General features: G+C 42.4%; 1 protein-coding gene across 3 annotated transcripts in view; it reads right to left on the bottom strand.

Annotated features, from left to right (window-relative positions):
* The window catches only part of itgb8 (integrin, beta 8), a 21,136-nt gene extending 8,304 nt beyond the window's left edge, over nucleotides 1-12,832 (bottom strand). The window contains exons 1-13 of one of the 3 annotated variants that reach the window (XM_014032662.1): nucleotides 12,398-12,832; nucleotides 11,188-11,273; nucleotides 8,038-8,209; nucleotides 7,409-7,515; nucleotides 7,060-7,199; nucleotides 6,310-6,475; nucleotides 4,850-5,008; nucleotides 4,666-4,761; nucleotides 4,461-4,553; nucleotides 3,533-3,673; nucleotides 906-1,308; nucleotides 608-827; nucleotides 386-489 (exon numbers count right to left, since the gene is read on the bottom strand). In XM_014032662.1, the coding sequence (XP_013888116.1) occupies nucleotides 386-489; nucleotides 608-827; nucleotides 906-1,308; nucleotides 3,533-3,673; nucleotides 4,461-4,553; nucleotides 4,666-4,761; nucleotides 4,850-5,008; nucleotides 6,310-6,475; nucleotides 7,060-7,199; nucleotides 7,409-7,515; nucleotides 8,038-8,209; nucleotides 11,188-11,273; nucleotides 12,398-12,479 (1,969 nt within the window). In that variant the 5' untranslated portion in view covers nucleotides 12,480-12,832. Of the gene's footprint in view, nucleotides 1-385; nucleotides 490-607; nucleotides 828-905; nucleotides 1,309-3,532; nucleotides 3,674-4,460; nucleotides 4,554-4,665; nucleotides 4,762-4,849; nucleotides 5,009-6,309; nucleotides 6,476-7,059; nucleotides 7,200-7,408; nucleotides 7,516-8,037; nucleotides 8,210-11,187; nucleotides 11,277-12,397 lie in introns of those variants that run through there. The other 2 variants (XM_014032661.1, XM_014032663.1) reach the window with 2 other exon arrangements.
* Between the last annotated feature and the right edge of the window lie 1,154 nt (nucleotides 12,833-13,986).

A 13,986-nucleotide genomic window follows, 5' to 3' on the forward strand; every position in this document is an offset into this window, starting at 1 on the left:
GAAATATATTATTATTATTATTAATTTGCTGCATGTTAGATTCATGTTAATGTGTGTTTAAAGACATAACTTTGAAATAATAATAAAAAATGCATTAAAAAAGTCCAAATAACCAAGAATCTCACTGACCCACTAGGTGATGGACCTCATCATTATAGCTGCCATTCAACCTGATCTTTACCTGTTTAAATTCTTACTCCTTCATATTTGCAGCAACTTTTCTCTAATACACTGTTAGCCATGCTAGGTGCTAACACTGTGTTTACATGTCAAAGCTCCACATTAACCCCTTGTGCACACTGATGACAAAAACTTGTCATTGCTTAGCACTCCTGTTTGCACAACACATGAAAATAGTTGCTCTTTAAGTTTCTCTTGGACGTACCTGATACGCAGTTTATAGAGGCAGCCATTAGTGCACATGTGTGGTTGGACCGGTCRCTCTCTGTCCATGGGAGATGCTGAGAATGATTGCAGTCCACACTCTTACTGGAGACAGGAGAGAAAGTGGCACACAGGACAAATTACAGGAGTACATGGCTTCAACCTATATATGTTCATGTGAGAATGTTTTTTTGTCGCGATGGAGACAGTGATAGAAATTTACCAAATTTGCTGCGTGTTTTGGCAGGTGGGACATCGTTCACAAAAGTCTCCGTACCGTTCAGGGTCATCACACACACACTTTCCACACACACACTTSCCCCGCCCACTGCAAAGCGAGCCATCTGGCGACTGGCAGGCAGATGTGGAGGTGGGACAGCCGCAGCTATCGCCCGTCCACCCAACCTCGCACACACACTCCCCTGACATACACACACCTCGACCTGAGAGAGAACAACAAAACAAGATGCTGTGATATTTTTAGGAACTAAAATGTTATGRTCCAGGGTGTGTTTTCTTACCGCCGCACAGCAGCTCTTTCTCATACGGACAGGAGAAGTCATCCATCTCACAGTGTTTCCCGTATATCATCCCAAGCCTGCTTTGGTCGCACACACACTGCCCACATTCACACACTCCGCGGCCGCTGCAGTCCACGTCGGACCCATCTGCTCTGCAGTTCCTGTTAGGATCTGTCAGTGAGTCCTTCATATGGCCATGATCTGACCTCTGCTCCTGATCCACGCAAGGTGATTGGCTAAGTTCGCTGCAGCGTCCCATTTGTCCACAACTGCAGTGACATTTAGAGTGGATTTTGATGACAGTGGACTCATTGTAACCCACTGGGCGAACCAGCACCGTTATGTCTTCATCTTTACCATCATTAGCACAGGAGCGCTGGCCAATGGTGATATTGAAGTACACCTGTTATGAAAAAATAAATAAAAATAAAAAAACAAGGTTAGGACCTGGATCCTGCTGCAACCAGGTAGTAGAGATTAACTTCTAATTTTCTGCACTCCCAGAGACTCCAATAGGGGAGACCGGGTTTGGTTGTAACACTTTTTGCTTCACCATATTAAACTCCTCGGTTTTTGGAGATAGAGTTCTCAAACTGTTTTACAAAATACTCACATGTGTTTACTACAAATGGTATTGATTGAAAATTCTGTAAGTACATCAAAGACTTTGTGGCTTAATGTCAAAGACACAGAGGCTCTTTGTTACAACTTACCTCAGTGGGGTAGGTTGTAACATATGCTGCGATGAGTTGTAACAATAAGCCAAAAGAAGCAAAAATAGAGGCTATGTTGTAGATTTCGTTTTACAACAATTTTATTTGAGGAACACAACAATCCAGAACAATGTTTGTCACTTTTTCAAATAATGTCAAACACCCAGTTTAGTTCTCTCCTCTGGTTAACTTGTCAGTCTGCTGCTAGACTCAAATAGTAACAAGATCTTTTGTTGTGCCTCAAAAATCGTTGCTAGTTCTGTAATAAACACTGGTAAGATCACTGGATTCCTGTTTCCTCGGAGTCTGTAGTGATTCACAGTATATATCAGTGTGTATAAATCCCATGTTCTTTCTCCACAGATCTGACGGGTTGTATAGTGTTACAATCCACCCCATGCCTGTCAGCCATTGTTTAGCTAGCTYTATTAGCACTGTGCWTTGAAATGAGCTGAGGAAAAATGTATCACATTTTGCCTGAGAAGATACCTTTTAAAGCAACATCAGTTTTATGATTCTAGCTGTAACTGTGTAAGAACCAAACAAAATGTACCTTTGGTCAAAAAAAAGTTACTTTCTTACCTRAAAATCAACTTTTTCTCATTAAAATTTGAACACATCAACTTTCAACCCTGATATCACCATGTGAGGTTGGGAAGTGAGTGGCTTAATATTGAAATAATCACATGACTTCTATCTGCTCTCTAAATGGTACAACTGGTGGTGTTACAACTCACCCCGTGTTACAATCATCCCCGGTCTCCCCAACACACAGAAAATGCATTTTATGGCTAATAAAGTGGATTTTGCTTGATATGTGTCCTTTAAAGTTTAAAGCAGGTTATTACAATTCGTCTGTCTTTTTTTTCTGTCACAATTTTTTTATAGAAAAACCTAGACACAAAGTGCCAAACATAAAACTGTGTGGCTCAGTCAGGAATAGTGGACTTTTTGGTAGCTATTCACGGCACGACGTACAGTTCAGTCAAAATAACTTTAAAAATGTGTTTACCACGGTGACCTCAATGAGCCATTGGCAGACTTTGACTTTTCTTCTGATCTTAGTTATTTTTATACAACTCATACAGTTTATAGTTGATTCTGGGTGAAGATAGTTCTCGGTGCAGGATGTCAGGCACGGTGCTGCCCGGCTCCGGCTGAGTGGAAATCTTTAATAAAAGCCCGAGTGTGACCCAGCTTGAATAATTACGCCGTTCATGCTGAAAACTGCGCCTAACAAAGATTTAAATCTATGGTCAAGTTCTCTCTTGATGTTTATCGTCCTTCTGGTAAGTTTTGGTACTTTCCATAATTCAGCTTAATCCTCCCGTGGATGAAAAAGCCTTAGTCTGCGCACAATGGAGCAACTATGGATGATTAAGCTCGTTGGGGTGCGACAAAGAACGGGAAAAAATGTGATGGAGGGAAATCTCTGAGAGATTTAAGGGAGTGAACAGAAAAATAAGATTTCTTAACTGTGCTGAAATGTTTCTAGATAGAAACTAATGGTGTTCTTTTATTACTGAAGCAAAAAAAAAACACTTTCAGTGCAGGTTTAACTACATTTTTTATCAGCTAAATAAAGAAACAGGTGTCCTGCAGAGGAAAATCCAATGATCCATTTCTAAATATAATATATATTTTTATTTTAGTGACTTATCTTGTAAGGGTGATGATTTTACAACAAAGTTATGAATTCACGTGGAAATGTTTTGCTGTTAAATAAGAGCTGTAATCCGCTCAGCTTTTCTGTCACGTTAAGCTCCCAGTGACGTGTTTTATCACGTTTCTGGACATCTGTTGCAAGGACTTTTGTATAAAACATAAATAACATGTGGCTGCACTTTAATGCTGCGTTAATCCATGCACGACCTTCGACGGTGTTGTGTGGTGAAGGCGTGGGCTCGTGTTTACCGTCTGCCCTGGCTGCACCCCCGAGCAGCTCTGGTCTTTGGCAGTGGACCCGTGAGGACAAAGAGGAGAGACGGACACCCGGAACCTGCTGACTGCCTCGTCCTCCACCGCCACCGAAACCGCCACCTCTGACAACAACCTCTAAGGAGGAGAGCATCGACAAACACAAATCATTAAATGTAACACCCAGTTCTGAAAACAAATCAACCTTTTAAGCTGACTGTAAACACAACAAATCTTTCTTTCCTTGTATTTTTTTCTCTCTGACCCACAGGAGGATTTATGAGGAGGAGGTGAGCCTAAAAATAGCATCTTTGTGCTCATTCCCGTTGAGGACACAGTTTCTGTGGGGGATCTGATAGCTATTATAATGGTAGCTTCTGTTCAGGCCCTGCTTCTTTGTGTGTGTTTTTGTGTGTCTGCACGTATGCAGAGCTGCACACCCAGATCTGTGGATTCGGCAGATTCTGGAAGGGGAAAACAATGGAGTGTTGTGCCGCAGGCTAGATCATGGCTTAGACCGTGGCTGAACTAACTTCTAGTCTTATAAACAAACACACACAAAAAAAGCCCTATCATGCTTTAAATTCTTTTATCTGTGTTGTCTCTCAGTGCAGCTGCAAACGTTCACTTTCATCTGATTTTCAAAGTCAGAATTTTAAGTAAGCTGCACACTTTCAAAAACACAGCACCCCTTATAATAAAGCTTGTTCTGAAATGTTAGGATTTTCCTTTAACGTGTGAAGATTAGCCAGAAAACGCCTCCTTATTTTCGATAAAGGGATGTGTTGGCTGGTAAAGGCAGCGCTTTCTGTGCTGCTGGGCTTCACTTGATTCTGTCTTTGTCAGAAAGGCAAAAAGGACACAGAGGAAGGACAAAGAGCTCTTAAAGGGGAAGTGCAGATGAGTAATTGTTTTATTTTTTTACTTTGTATGCATCTGCCACCAGGTCTATAAGGCTCGGCGCCTGGAAGAGGCTTAACTTTCCCAGGTAGGATCCAGGCAGCAGCCGGACCAGCTCCTATAAACAGAGATGGAGGTGAGAGGAATGATTCAAACTGATCCCAGTTCATACAAAAATACCTCTAAAGACACAGAGTGATACTGATCAGCTGCTGCAGACACACAATTACCTCATACCACTGGTACTGCAGCTTCTCCACAGCAAACACAGAGTAGATGTGGTTTTCAAGCAGCTTGTCTGACAGCTGACCCAAACTGGGATGATCCTGTCGGAGGTAGTAAAGATGCTTTATTTTAATTGAACTTGTGGTCCTGATGCTTAAATATTGAGTTATACCAATTTCATCATCTCACCATCCTGGTGCTTCCAGTGTAAACGTTGTTCTCCAGGTGACAGCGGCCATCATGGGGCACAACAATCCCACCTAGCCGGCTGTCCAGGGCGAGATGAGACGGCTGGTCGGTCATCAGGAGCAACAGACGCTTCGCCTCTGGTCGCCATCCAACTGCATTCTGAACCAAGACAAAAAATAAATAAATAAAAATAAACCAAAGATGTCAATTATTTTGACAAATATTCAGAAAAACTGTCTCCTAGAATTTGGAATCCTGGAAATTCTGTGTATAAAACAAACAAACCAAGTCTATCACAAGATGAGAGAAAAATAATTTGAAAGACAATTTTGAACAATTTTATTTACTGGTTAATAAAAGTTAAAGTAATGAAAATTGTGTTTGTTAGATTATTTCTTTGTTGTGATGATGCTTTTTGGCAACAAATCTTATAGCAGGCGCTTGATTGGCAGCACCTGGGAGTACCAGAAGCTGAAAACAAGAGTCAATATCAACAGCAAAATAAAGTGTTTAGCAAAGAAGATTTAACAAATTTTTCAAGTGTGCAACCCACATACTCAGCTAATCCCACAAATGCATGTCCCTAATGTGGCACCATTTAACAGGGAATTTACCAGACTTGAAATGGAGCATTGTTACACCAAAGAAATAATCTACCAAACTCAAATTTCTTTATTTGCTTTTCTAAGTTTATATAAAAAAGATGTTAAAAATGCAGTGAGGCAGCAATTTATTATAGTGGAAACTTGATCAATATATAACACCACAGTTCGCCTTTTGAGTCCCAAACATCAGCACCACAGACCTGCTAGATCTACTTTTTTTTTCTTCTGGGAATCAGTTCCCCAAATTCCCCTCACCCACCCATTGTTAATCTCTTAAATCACTACTTATCAACGTTCTAATCTGCTGATGTGGAAAACTGTGCATGCTTCATATTTTCAAGATTTACAAGTGTGGTAAAAGAAGGGGAAAAAAAGCGCACACTCAAATATTTTATTCATCTGAACTGCATTAGTTTCCTCGATGATCAGGTCTTTCTGTAACGCCAAATTAGAGAAAAAAAGCAGCAGAAGTTCGAGTGTCAGACATCGAGTCTCCGTCTTCACGTCTGTGAATCATCGGAGACGGCGTGAGAAAACGGGACAATGTGTATTTAAGGAAACTTAGAGTAGCTATGATGTCATGGAGAGGCTATTTCTAGACCGGACCAAGCATGGTGGTGGTTCCCTGAAATCTGCTGAGCGGCGGCGCCCCTCGTATGTTGTGTGACTCAAAGCCCTCCTGCAGCCGTATTGTGAGCAGCTGTGTAGCTTTATGTGTGTCACGTTCCAGCAGTGATGTCTAATACAGGGGATTCCAGGGTGAGCATGCACTGCTGAGTCAGAGGGCCTCCATTGTCCCGGGACAAACGCCGCTTTCTTCCACCCCGCAGGCAGATCGTCCAACGTCCCACTCACCTGACAGACGGCGGCCTGCAGCATGGCGTCCAGGCCTCCTTCGGGGGTGTCCATGTTGCCCGAGATGCGCTGGCGTTTGATCACGCGGGTGAACTCGCTCATGTTTCCGGTCATGCTGAGGACGTGGTGGAAACCGTGGGCCGGTCGGCAGCGGATCTCGTAATCACTGGTGAGGGAGACAAATCAAGCGTTGAGGGACGTGAAGTTTTGCTTTTGTCCTGCAGAACAACACGACACCGTGACGGGGCAGACGTCCGAACAGGTAGATAGATGCACAAAAATGGACTTAATATTTTTAAAGTAGACATGTCATGCTTTTAAATCCTTCTTTTTCACATTTAACTCGTTGACTCGGGGTCTATGGAAAGTGGAAGTGCAATGCTTTAGTCTGAATTCCTCCTTATTGTACTCCACAAGCCCCTCTTTCACTCTGCTTGTTGTGTCACAAAAGCCAATCTTCCTAATTATGACCTTTTTTCCCTCATAAATAATGTCCTCTGTCAGGACCTTCAGGGTTAAAGGGGTGAGGTGTGTAAGGTGAAATATTTGCTGCACCATTTTATGTCTAAAAAGGTTTCTAAAATGCCAGTAAAGCATGTTCAKAGAAGAATGGTATCCAAGGAATGTAGCAGACTGTGCAGATCTCCTCTGTTTTTAGCTAGAGAAAAGGGTCGCAGAGAGTTACAAAGTGAAGATTAATGTTACAGTGTCAGAACGGATAAGCCACGCCCGACGAGTCGTTTGCCTTACCTGCAGGGGTTGTTGATCTTCGAGGGATGGACGTTGATGTACGGAGAGACGGGTTTGTCCACAAACGAGCCGAAGCCCATCCAGAGGTCCGAGGTGTGCTCCGTCATACGAAGGGACAGAGCCACGCCGACCGTCTTCAGCTGCACGACAGATGGAAACACAGAAGGCAAGAACCATGTAAACAAAAGGAGAAAATTCCAGTGAAAGACAACCCCCCTCCCCCCCCAGCAATTCCTTATAACAGATGGAACAACACTGAGTGAAAACCATGTGAATAAAAAAACCTTGGTTTACATTTATTTAAGATAAAAATGAAAAGAAATGTGCATCTCTGAGAGTCAACGCCCACATGATTGAGGTTTTCCTGCATGGAGGCCGATACGTCCACCAGATAGTACAGATCCACAGGATAGCGCTCCAGCTGCTTCACAGCCACAGTAAAACTGGCTTCTGATCCTAAATGCACACAGACACACAACATATGCCTTAATGATGTGAATTAAAAGAGAAATCTACACAAACAAACACTTAAAGGAGACATCCTGCTTTTAAATCTTTCTTTTTCACATTTAAATCCTTCAGTTTGGGTCTATACAGTGGAACTGCAATGCTTTGTTCTGAATTCCTCTTTATTGTAACTCCACAAGCCCCTTTTTTCTGAGGTTTTTCTCAGATGAACTCATTTTGAGGCTGTCTCTTTKAATCCAAACGAGATGCTTCACACCCCGCCCAGSTTCCCTAGCGTTTAATTGTACTTTGATAGATGGGGTTGTGGTTATCTAGTGGCGTAGAAACATTTTATTTACAAATTAYTTTAAAGATGTCAACAAGGGAAGACTTGTCCATCCAGCCTTACAAGTTTGAGTTCAACTTTTCTGCACTCCTACACAAAAACTGTACTGTACTACAAAAAAAGTGGATTTTGCATGATGCGTCCCCTTTAAAACACAATCAAGTTTGAAGATGCAGGTGGTCTACCTGGTCTGAGGGTGATGCTGATGTCTCGCGGCGACACTTGAGTACTGCTGAGCGTAGCGTCGACCTCCACCTTGACCTCTGACTGCTCCATGAACTCCGGTYCGCAGCCTCTCCTGCGCAGGTTCTCCGGCAGGTCACAGCGACTACTCAGCCCGGCACCATGCAGGAAGTCCTAAAGACCGAACACAATGTTGGCTTTGAATGTTGGGTTTGTGATGAGCCACTCTGAATGAGTAACAATGTCACATATTTCATGTTACAAACTGTGGTTTGTTTCCACCCTACTGACTTCTTTTACTCTTTGTGTGGCACAGTGAGGCAGAACAAACTGAAACCCCTTCACTTTCACTGTTACTCACTTTTGGTTTTATTTTCTCTTTATTCTTCTTTCATCATGTGAGTGGTGGAGTGTGAGTAATACGATACACAGTAGATAACATCAATAAGCGCCACTTTGTTATTCGCTCATCCACTTCCTGATGTGGTCTCTAATTTTCCAGAGTGATGATAGTAATATCAAAACTGTCTTTCTCTTATTGAAGGTCAAATTTGACTCATACTTTGATCAATTTAATGTGCTGTAGTTACTTTTTGAAGAACAACCAAAGCCTACAAAGTGTTTCAATTTAGGAGATGCAGGCAACGAAGGGTGGATTTGCCGCTGCACCGCGCCGTAGGCTGTCCCAATTCGTCGGCTAACAAAACCTTGAAATGTAGGCTGCTGAGTATCCTATGTGGCTGACAATARTACAACAGTAAAACAAAGATGGCCAAGTTTTGCAGGGGAGTTTAGCGTTTGTTTTTTTTATGGCAGAGTTTGGAAATTTATCACAGACCAAATAATTTATTTTTTAATGTAAGTTTAGCAACTTAGCTGATGAAATTTATGCTGCAATGAGATGCTAAATGCAATTACAGGCACTAATAAACAAAATTATTCAATTTTTTATTCATTTTTGTGTAACTTTTTTTAAATAATACTGAACTTTAAGTTATACCTTGAAAAGACAACTGACGCATATGATATAAAACGTAATGGGGCAATGCATGGTCACACAAACATTTGTCATCCTAAGACTAGACCGTCTCATTTCACAGCCGTTTATGCAGCCTACGCAGGCGGCCTGGGCCGCAGTCTAAGTGGGCTGTAACCCCTGAACTGAGACACAGCCACAGCTCAGACGAGGATTAGTCACATTTTGTACTTACTTAACACAGTGGCACTTCATAGACATTGAACATTAAATGTGTGTATTTACGCAGAGTTAGTTCATGCCTAATAAAACTGTTAAATCACTGGAGATTTCTAGCAATTTAAGGAGAACTCACCACTGGAAAACATCATACAGTTTAAAGTAAGAGTTTTCTAAAAGTCTGACCACGACATGAACCTGCAAACCCGACTACCTTCTGTCTATTTTTTGATTTCCCTGTGGCAATCATTTGCCCGGTAACAACGCTTAATACCAAACCYTTTGAGCCTGACTTCCTGGGACTTTCCTTTGGGCGGTATATCTCCCTTAGCAAGCACTGGAGGCGTAAGGCGGACACGCATTTAAATAAATACTGTTGCAGCTTTATTTTCAGTGCTCGTCCAAGCGTGGCTGTGTGTGTTTGTGTGTAGGGGGTCATGGAGGTGATGTTTGAAGGCCCTCACACACACACACACACACCAGTGAACCGGTCCCAGCCCAATGAGAGGATGTCAGTTTGAGTTTAGGACTCAAAGGGTGGGAAAGCACRTTTTAACAGAGGCTTGTTGAAGTTTAATTAACGTGGCGTCACAGTGAGGGTGTTTGGTGGCAAGATCTTCTGAAGTYAGGCTCTTTCGAAGAATTCYTGAACAATTAATATCTTATCTGTTGCACTTTGCAATAGGTAGGAGTTTAATTCTGACAAAGCAGATGAGCTAAAGACTAGTCAGAGCAGAACCAATACCAATGTGGATGTTGCCATTAGGGTTGGGAGGTGCTGATCTTTTTCATACAAACATATTATCTTTAGATAATACTGCGGTATAGGGTATTTAATAGGGGCAGGGTGGYAAGGGGCGGGGCAAACGGGGTATATGGTCAGTGGTGTGTTGAMTTAATTTCTCCTGCTCTTGTTGTCTCTATTTTTCTTCCTGTAGATTTTTTGGCACTCGTCAAATAACTTTGGTTCTTGGTCAGGAAGGAGGTCGGGGAGATTATGCTTTTTCTGGTAAAGAGAAGGATAAGACGGTGGACTGAGCTGTTTTTTTTTTTCTTTCTATGAGACACCTGTGTTTCCTTTTGCCTGCCGCTGCAATGCGCATCAATAGGACYGTCAAGTTCAGAAAAAAAAAGAAAGCGGCGTACATTATTATAAKTCCGGTTTRATTTGGCCAATCAACACAATTTAAAAACTGGGGTATAGTTGGAAGTCTCTACTTTTGACACAAAWAAACAGAGAAGTTGTATCTTTCTGATTAGTGCTTGTACACCCAAATTTAACAACATTATAGCCATTGAATTACAAGATTATTTATGAAAATAAAATAGCGGTAGCAACAGCTATTATTATTATTATTATTATTGTTATGCCAAACTATCATAATGTTTCCACTGGCATAAGGCTGTAAAGCTAAATCAACAATATTGTAAAGGCTTTTAAAAAGTGTTTTTTAAWGGCAGAAATTTACTTTGCTCCTCTCAGATTAGCCTTTAGCTTGTTAATCTAATCATAARGTACTTCTGTCCTTTTTGTCACCCAAAGTGCTATGTACAGCAGGTAAGATACTGTTTGCTCATAAATGATCCACATAACCTCACTTCAAAATATCTTAAGTGTCCCCTCAAAGTTTCTCAGGGCTGATCCAGGGGAGCTCCTCACACACAAAACAGGCAGATAAAGACAAACATGGACAGATGCAGTGATATGTGAGAGTAGAGACTAAACACCAGGCTCCATCTCTGAGAAAACACGCATGGAAATGTTCACACACACACACACACACACACACACACACAGGTCACATAAAGCAGACTGCTAAGCTCAAACATACACATTATATTCTCATTGGCAAATGCCATGAAAGCTTTGGTGCGTGTCATCTGAGGAATGCTGCTGAAAGTCTGCCACGTTCCCACTGTTTGCTTTATTTCCCTTTTGTCTGTCACACATTCCTACCTCCTTGAAGCACCAGGCGCACTGAGGTCCACGACGGAGGCAATCTGCGCAAGAGGTGACGCCAGGCGACCAACATGCACCGGCTCCTGCTGATAGACAATAACCAAAAAAAAAAAAAAAACAGAACAAAGATTTAGGGATTAACATATGAAAGAATGTGTGTGTCAACACTCATTAGGCATGCAGCGAGGCTTCTGTAGACATTTAAGGTCTCATTTACACTTTCGATGATGGAAGAGCCACTTGGCATCTCAGATGAGGTCATTCAGAATATTAAGGAGCGCACATCATCGTGGGAACAAGTGCTCGGGTATTTGGAGTGATTCAGCGGACCATTTCTGAATGTGTGTCACCGATGTAGCCTGCAATCACTTCAAACAGCAAGGATGCTGGCTCAACGGGATGACAAAAGGGGTAACGTGCACCTCAAGCTTCCTGTAGTGAGATTAACGYTTTACTGAAGTCATCTGTCAGCTAAAATCTAATTTTCCAGAATAATTTCAGTGATTTACAGAGCAGYAATGTAGGACGGAGAGAGCGTGTGAGTCTAAGCATCATTAACAGACCTCATTATCAGGCCTCGCTGACCCAATTAGCACTCTGACCTCTGTTAAACCCCTCCAGATAGGGGATGTGCTGAACTTTTTATTGGAAATGATGGATAGGGACTAGATAGAATGTACTTGATGTTTTGTTATTATTATTATTACTATTGTCTATCAATTTAACATTTTTACTGTTATTGTCTTATATGTAATTTTGTATTTGCTGCTGCTCTTAGTCAGTTATCTGGTAGTTTTTTTATTCTCAATGGGATAAATTAAGGTTACATACAAATTATAAACTGTTTCCCATGCATGTGGGATGGGCCAATTTGTTTATTTGAGCTGAGTGTTGACATCAGACTGGTCCAGAAGGTTTTGATGAGGATTATTTTTTTGAATTTAAATTTAGGTTGAGTTTTCAGCCTTTAGGCTCAAACCAGAGTAAGTCTGGATGCATTTGTCACAGTAGCAACCCACATCCTCTCCATTATGTAACTATAAACCACACAAGTTATAACAATAAAATTAAAATGGTTAGGAATAGCATCTTAAGCATTTTTAATTCCCCACAGAAGTTAGATGAAAGCTGATAATGAGTCTTAGTGGTGATAAAAAGCCTAATTGCTGGGTCGTTATGTGATTGGCTCWAATCAGGTTCCACTCACCGGCGCTGGAGGCTGTGAGCACCGCCGTGCAGCAGAGCAGGAGGACCCCCGGAGGAGGAAGGCTGCGGCGCCCGGAAGTCATCCTATCCGAGATTCAAGACGAGACGAGCAGCTGCTGGAGGAGGAACCGGCTGAAACTGAGCTCCGTGAGTCCGCCGCCGCAGGAACAATGGCCACGGGACATTGTCCTCCACTCTCTCGCCCCCTCCTCCTCCACCCCCCTGAAAACACCCCCTCTAATCCCGGGGAGGTATTCACATCCCCGGGTCAAATGAGCTTTACACGAGCGCGCTCCCCGCTGGACCACGAGAGGTGAAGCAATAGTTGGACAGCGGCTCCCTCCATTTATTCCCAGGTGTGTATCCGACAATGGACCCTCTCTCTCTCTTTCTGTCTGTCCCTGTCTCCCTCTTCTGTTTGTCTCAGAGCCGCCGTGGGAAAGTCTCGCGCAGGTACGGAGAAGCGCTCTGCGTTCAGGAGGCGCGCGCCGACACGCTCTGAACACATCAACGCTCCAAATCCAGGAGCGCGTTTTGACTGACTGACTGACTGACTGACTGACTGACTGACTGACTGACTGACTGACTGACTGACTGACTGACTGACTGACTCAGACAGGCGGCACCATGGAAACGACGCTGGCTGAAAAGGGGGCGGGACAAACAGGCAGTCGGAGAGAGAGACAGGAGAGTTGTGATGTGGTGCATTCCAGCTGGACCGCGTCCTTGAACCGAACACTGCTGTTTGTGCTGCTGAAAGGGGGCAGCACTGAGTTAACTCCTGCGTTTTATGGACGGTGGCTTTGGACAGGTAAAGGGACATCCTGGCCATTCCGCAATGAAGTTCTGCATTCATGAGCAGTTAATATCTTACCTGCTGTGGATGCCTTCAAAACTCTAGCCTCTCATGCAATGCTTTTGTTTACATTTTAACATCACTGCCAGTTTCACAGCATAAGGCTAATTCTGCAGGGGATATTACAATACGTTTGCTTGATTTGAACCCGAAAATGACTGGAAAAACGGGAGTGTTAAACTTTCAGTGTTAAACCTTTCAGAGTTAATTTCAGCTCCCCGAGTGTTATTTTAACACTTTCTGAGTAAACTGACTTACAGTGTTGGTGTTAATTCACATAGTTGATTTCATCAGTGTTGTCTCAACTTTGGACAGTGTTAAATAAGCTCCGCCCACTGTTAAGTCTTATGTAAAACTTAACAGTGTTGTTATAAAACACAGAGCAGTGTTGAAAAAAAATTCTGAAAAGCCCCGCCCTCTTCCTTGTGGACCAGAGTTTTCTCAGCTAAGAATGCTGAGTAATCTTGTAGAAATGATGTGTTTGCATCAAAAAGGTTCATGAGTGTAAAAAAATTGTTTTTCTGGTTAGTTTTCTTGTTCAGGTTGTTTAGTTTTTCAAGTTTAAATTTTGTGTTATTGGTCATAAATCGACACCATGAGTGGGAGGTACTTCCTGGTGTGTGTGAGGGTCGACTCTGTTGCGCTGCTTTGCTAACGTGTGACCAGTGTTAATGCAACCCTTCAAAAGTTGATTATAACTCTAGAGTGCAGAACTCTGTGTACTCTGACTCTTA

Source organism: Austrofundulus limnaeus, unplaced genomic scaffold, assembly GCF_001266775.1.
Source record: "Austrofundulus limnaeus strain Quisiro unplaced genomic scaffold, Austrofundulus_limnaeus-1.0 Scaffold1506, whole genome shotgun sequence".
Taxonomy (NCBI): domain Eukaryota; kingdom Metazoa; phylum Chordata; class Actinopteri; order Cyprinodontiformes; family Rivulidae; genus Austrofundulus; species Austrofundulus limnaeus.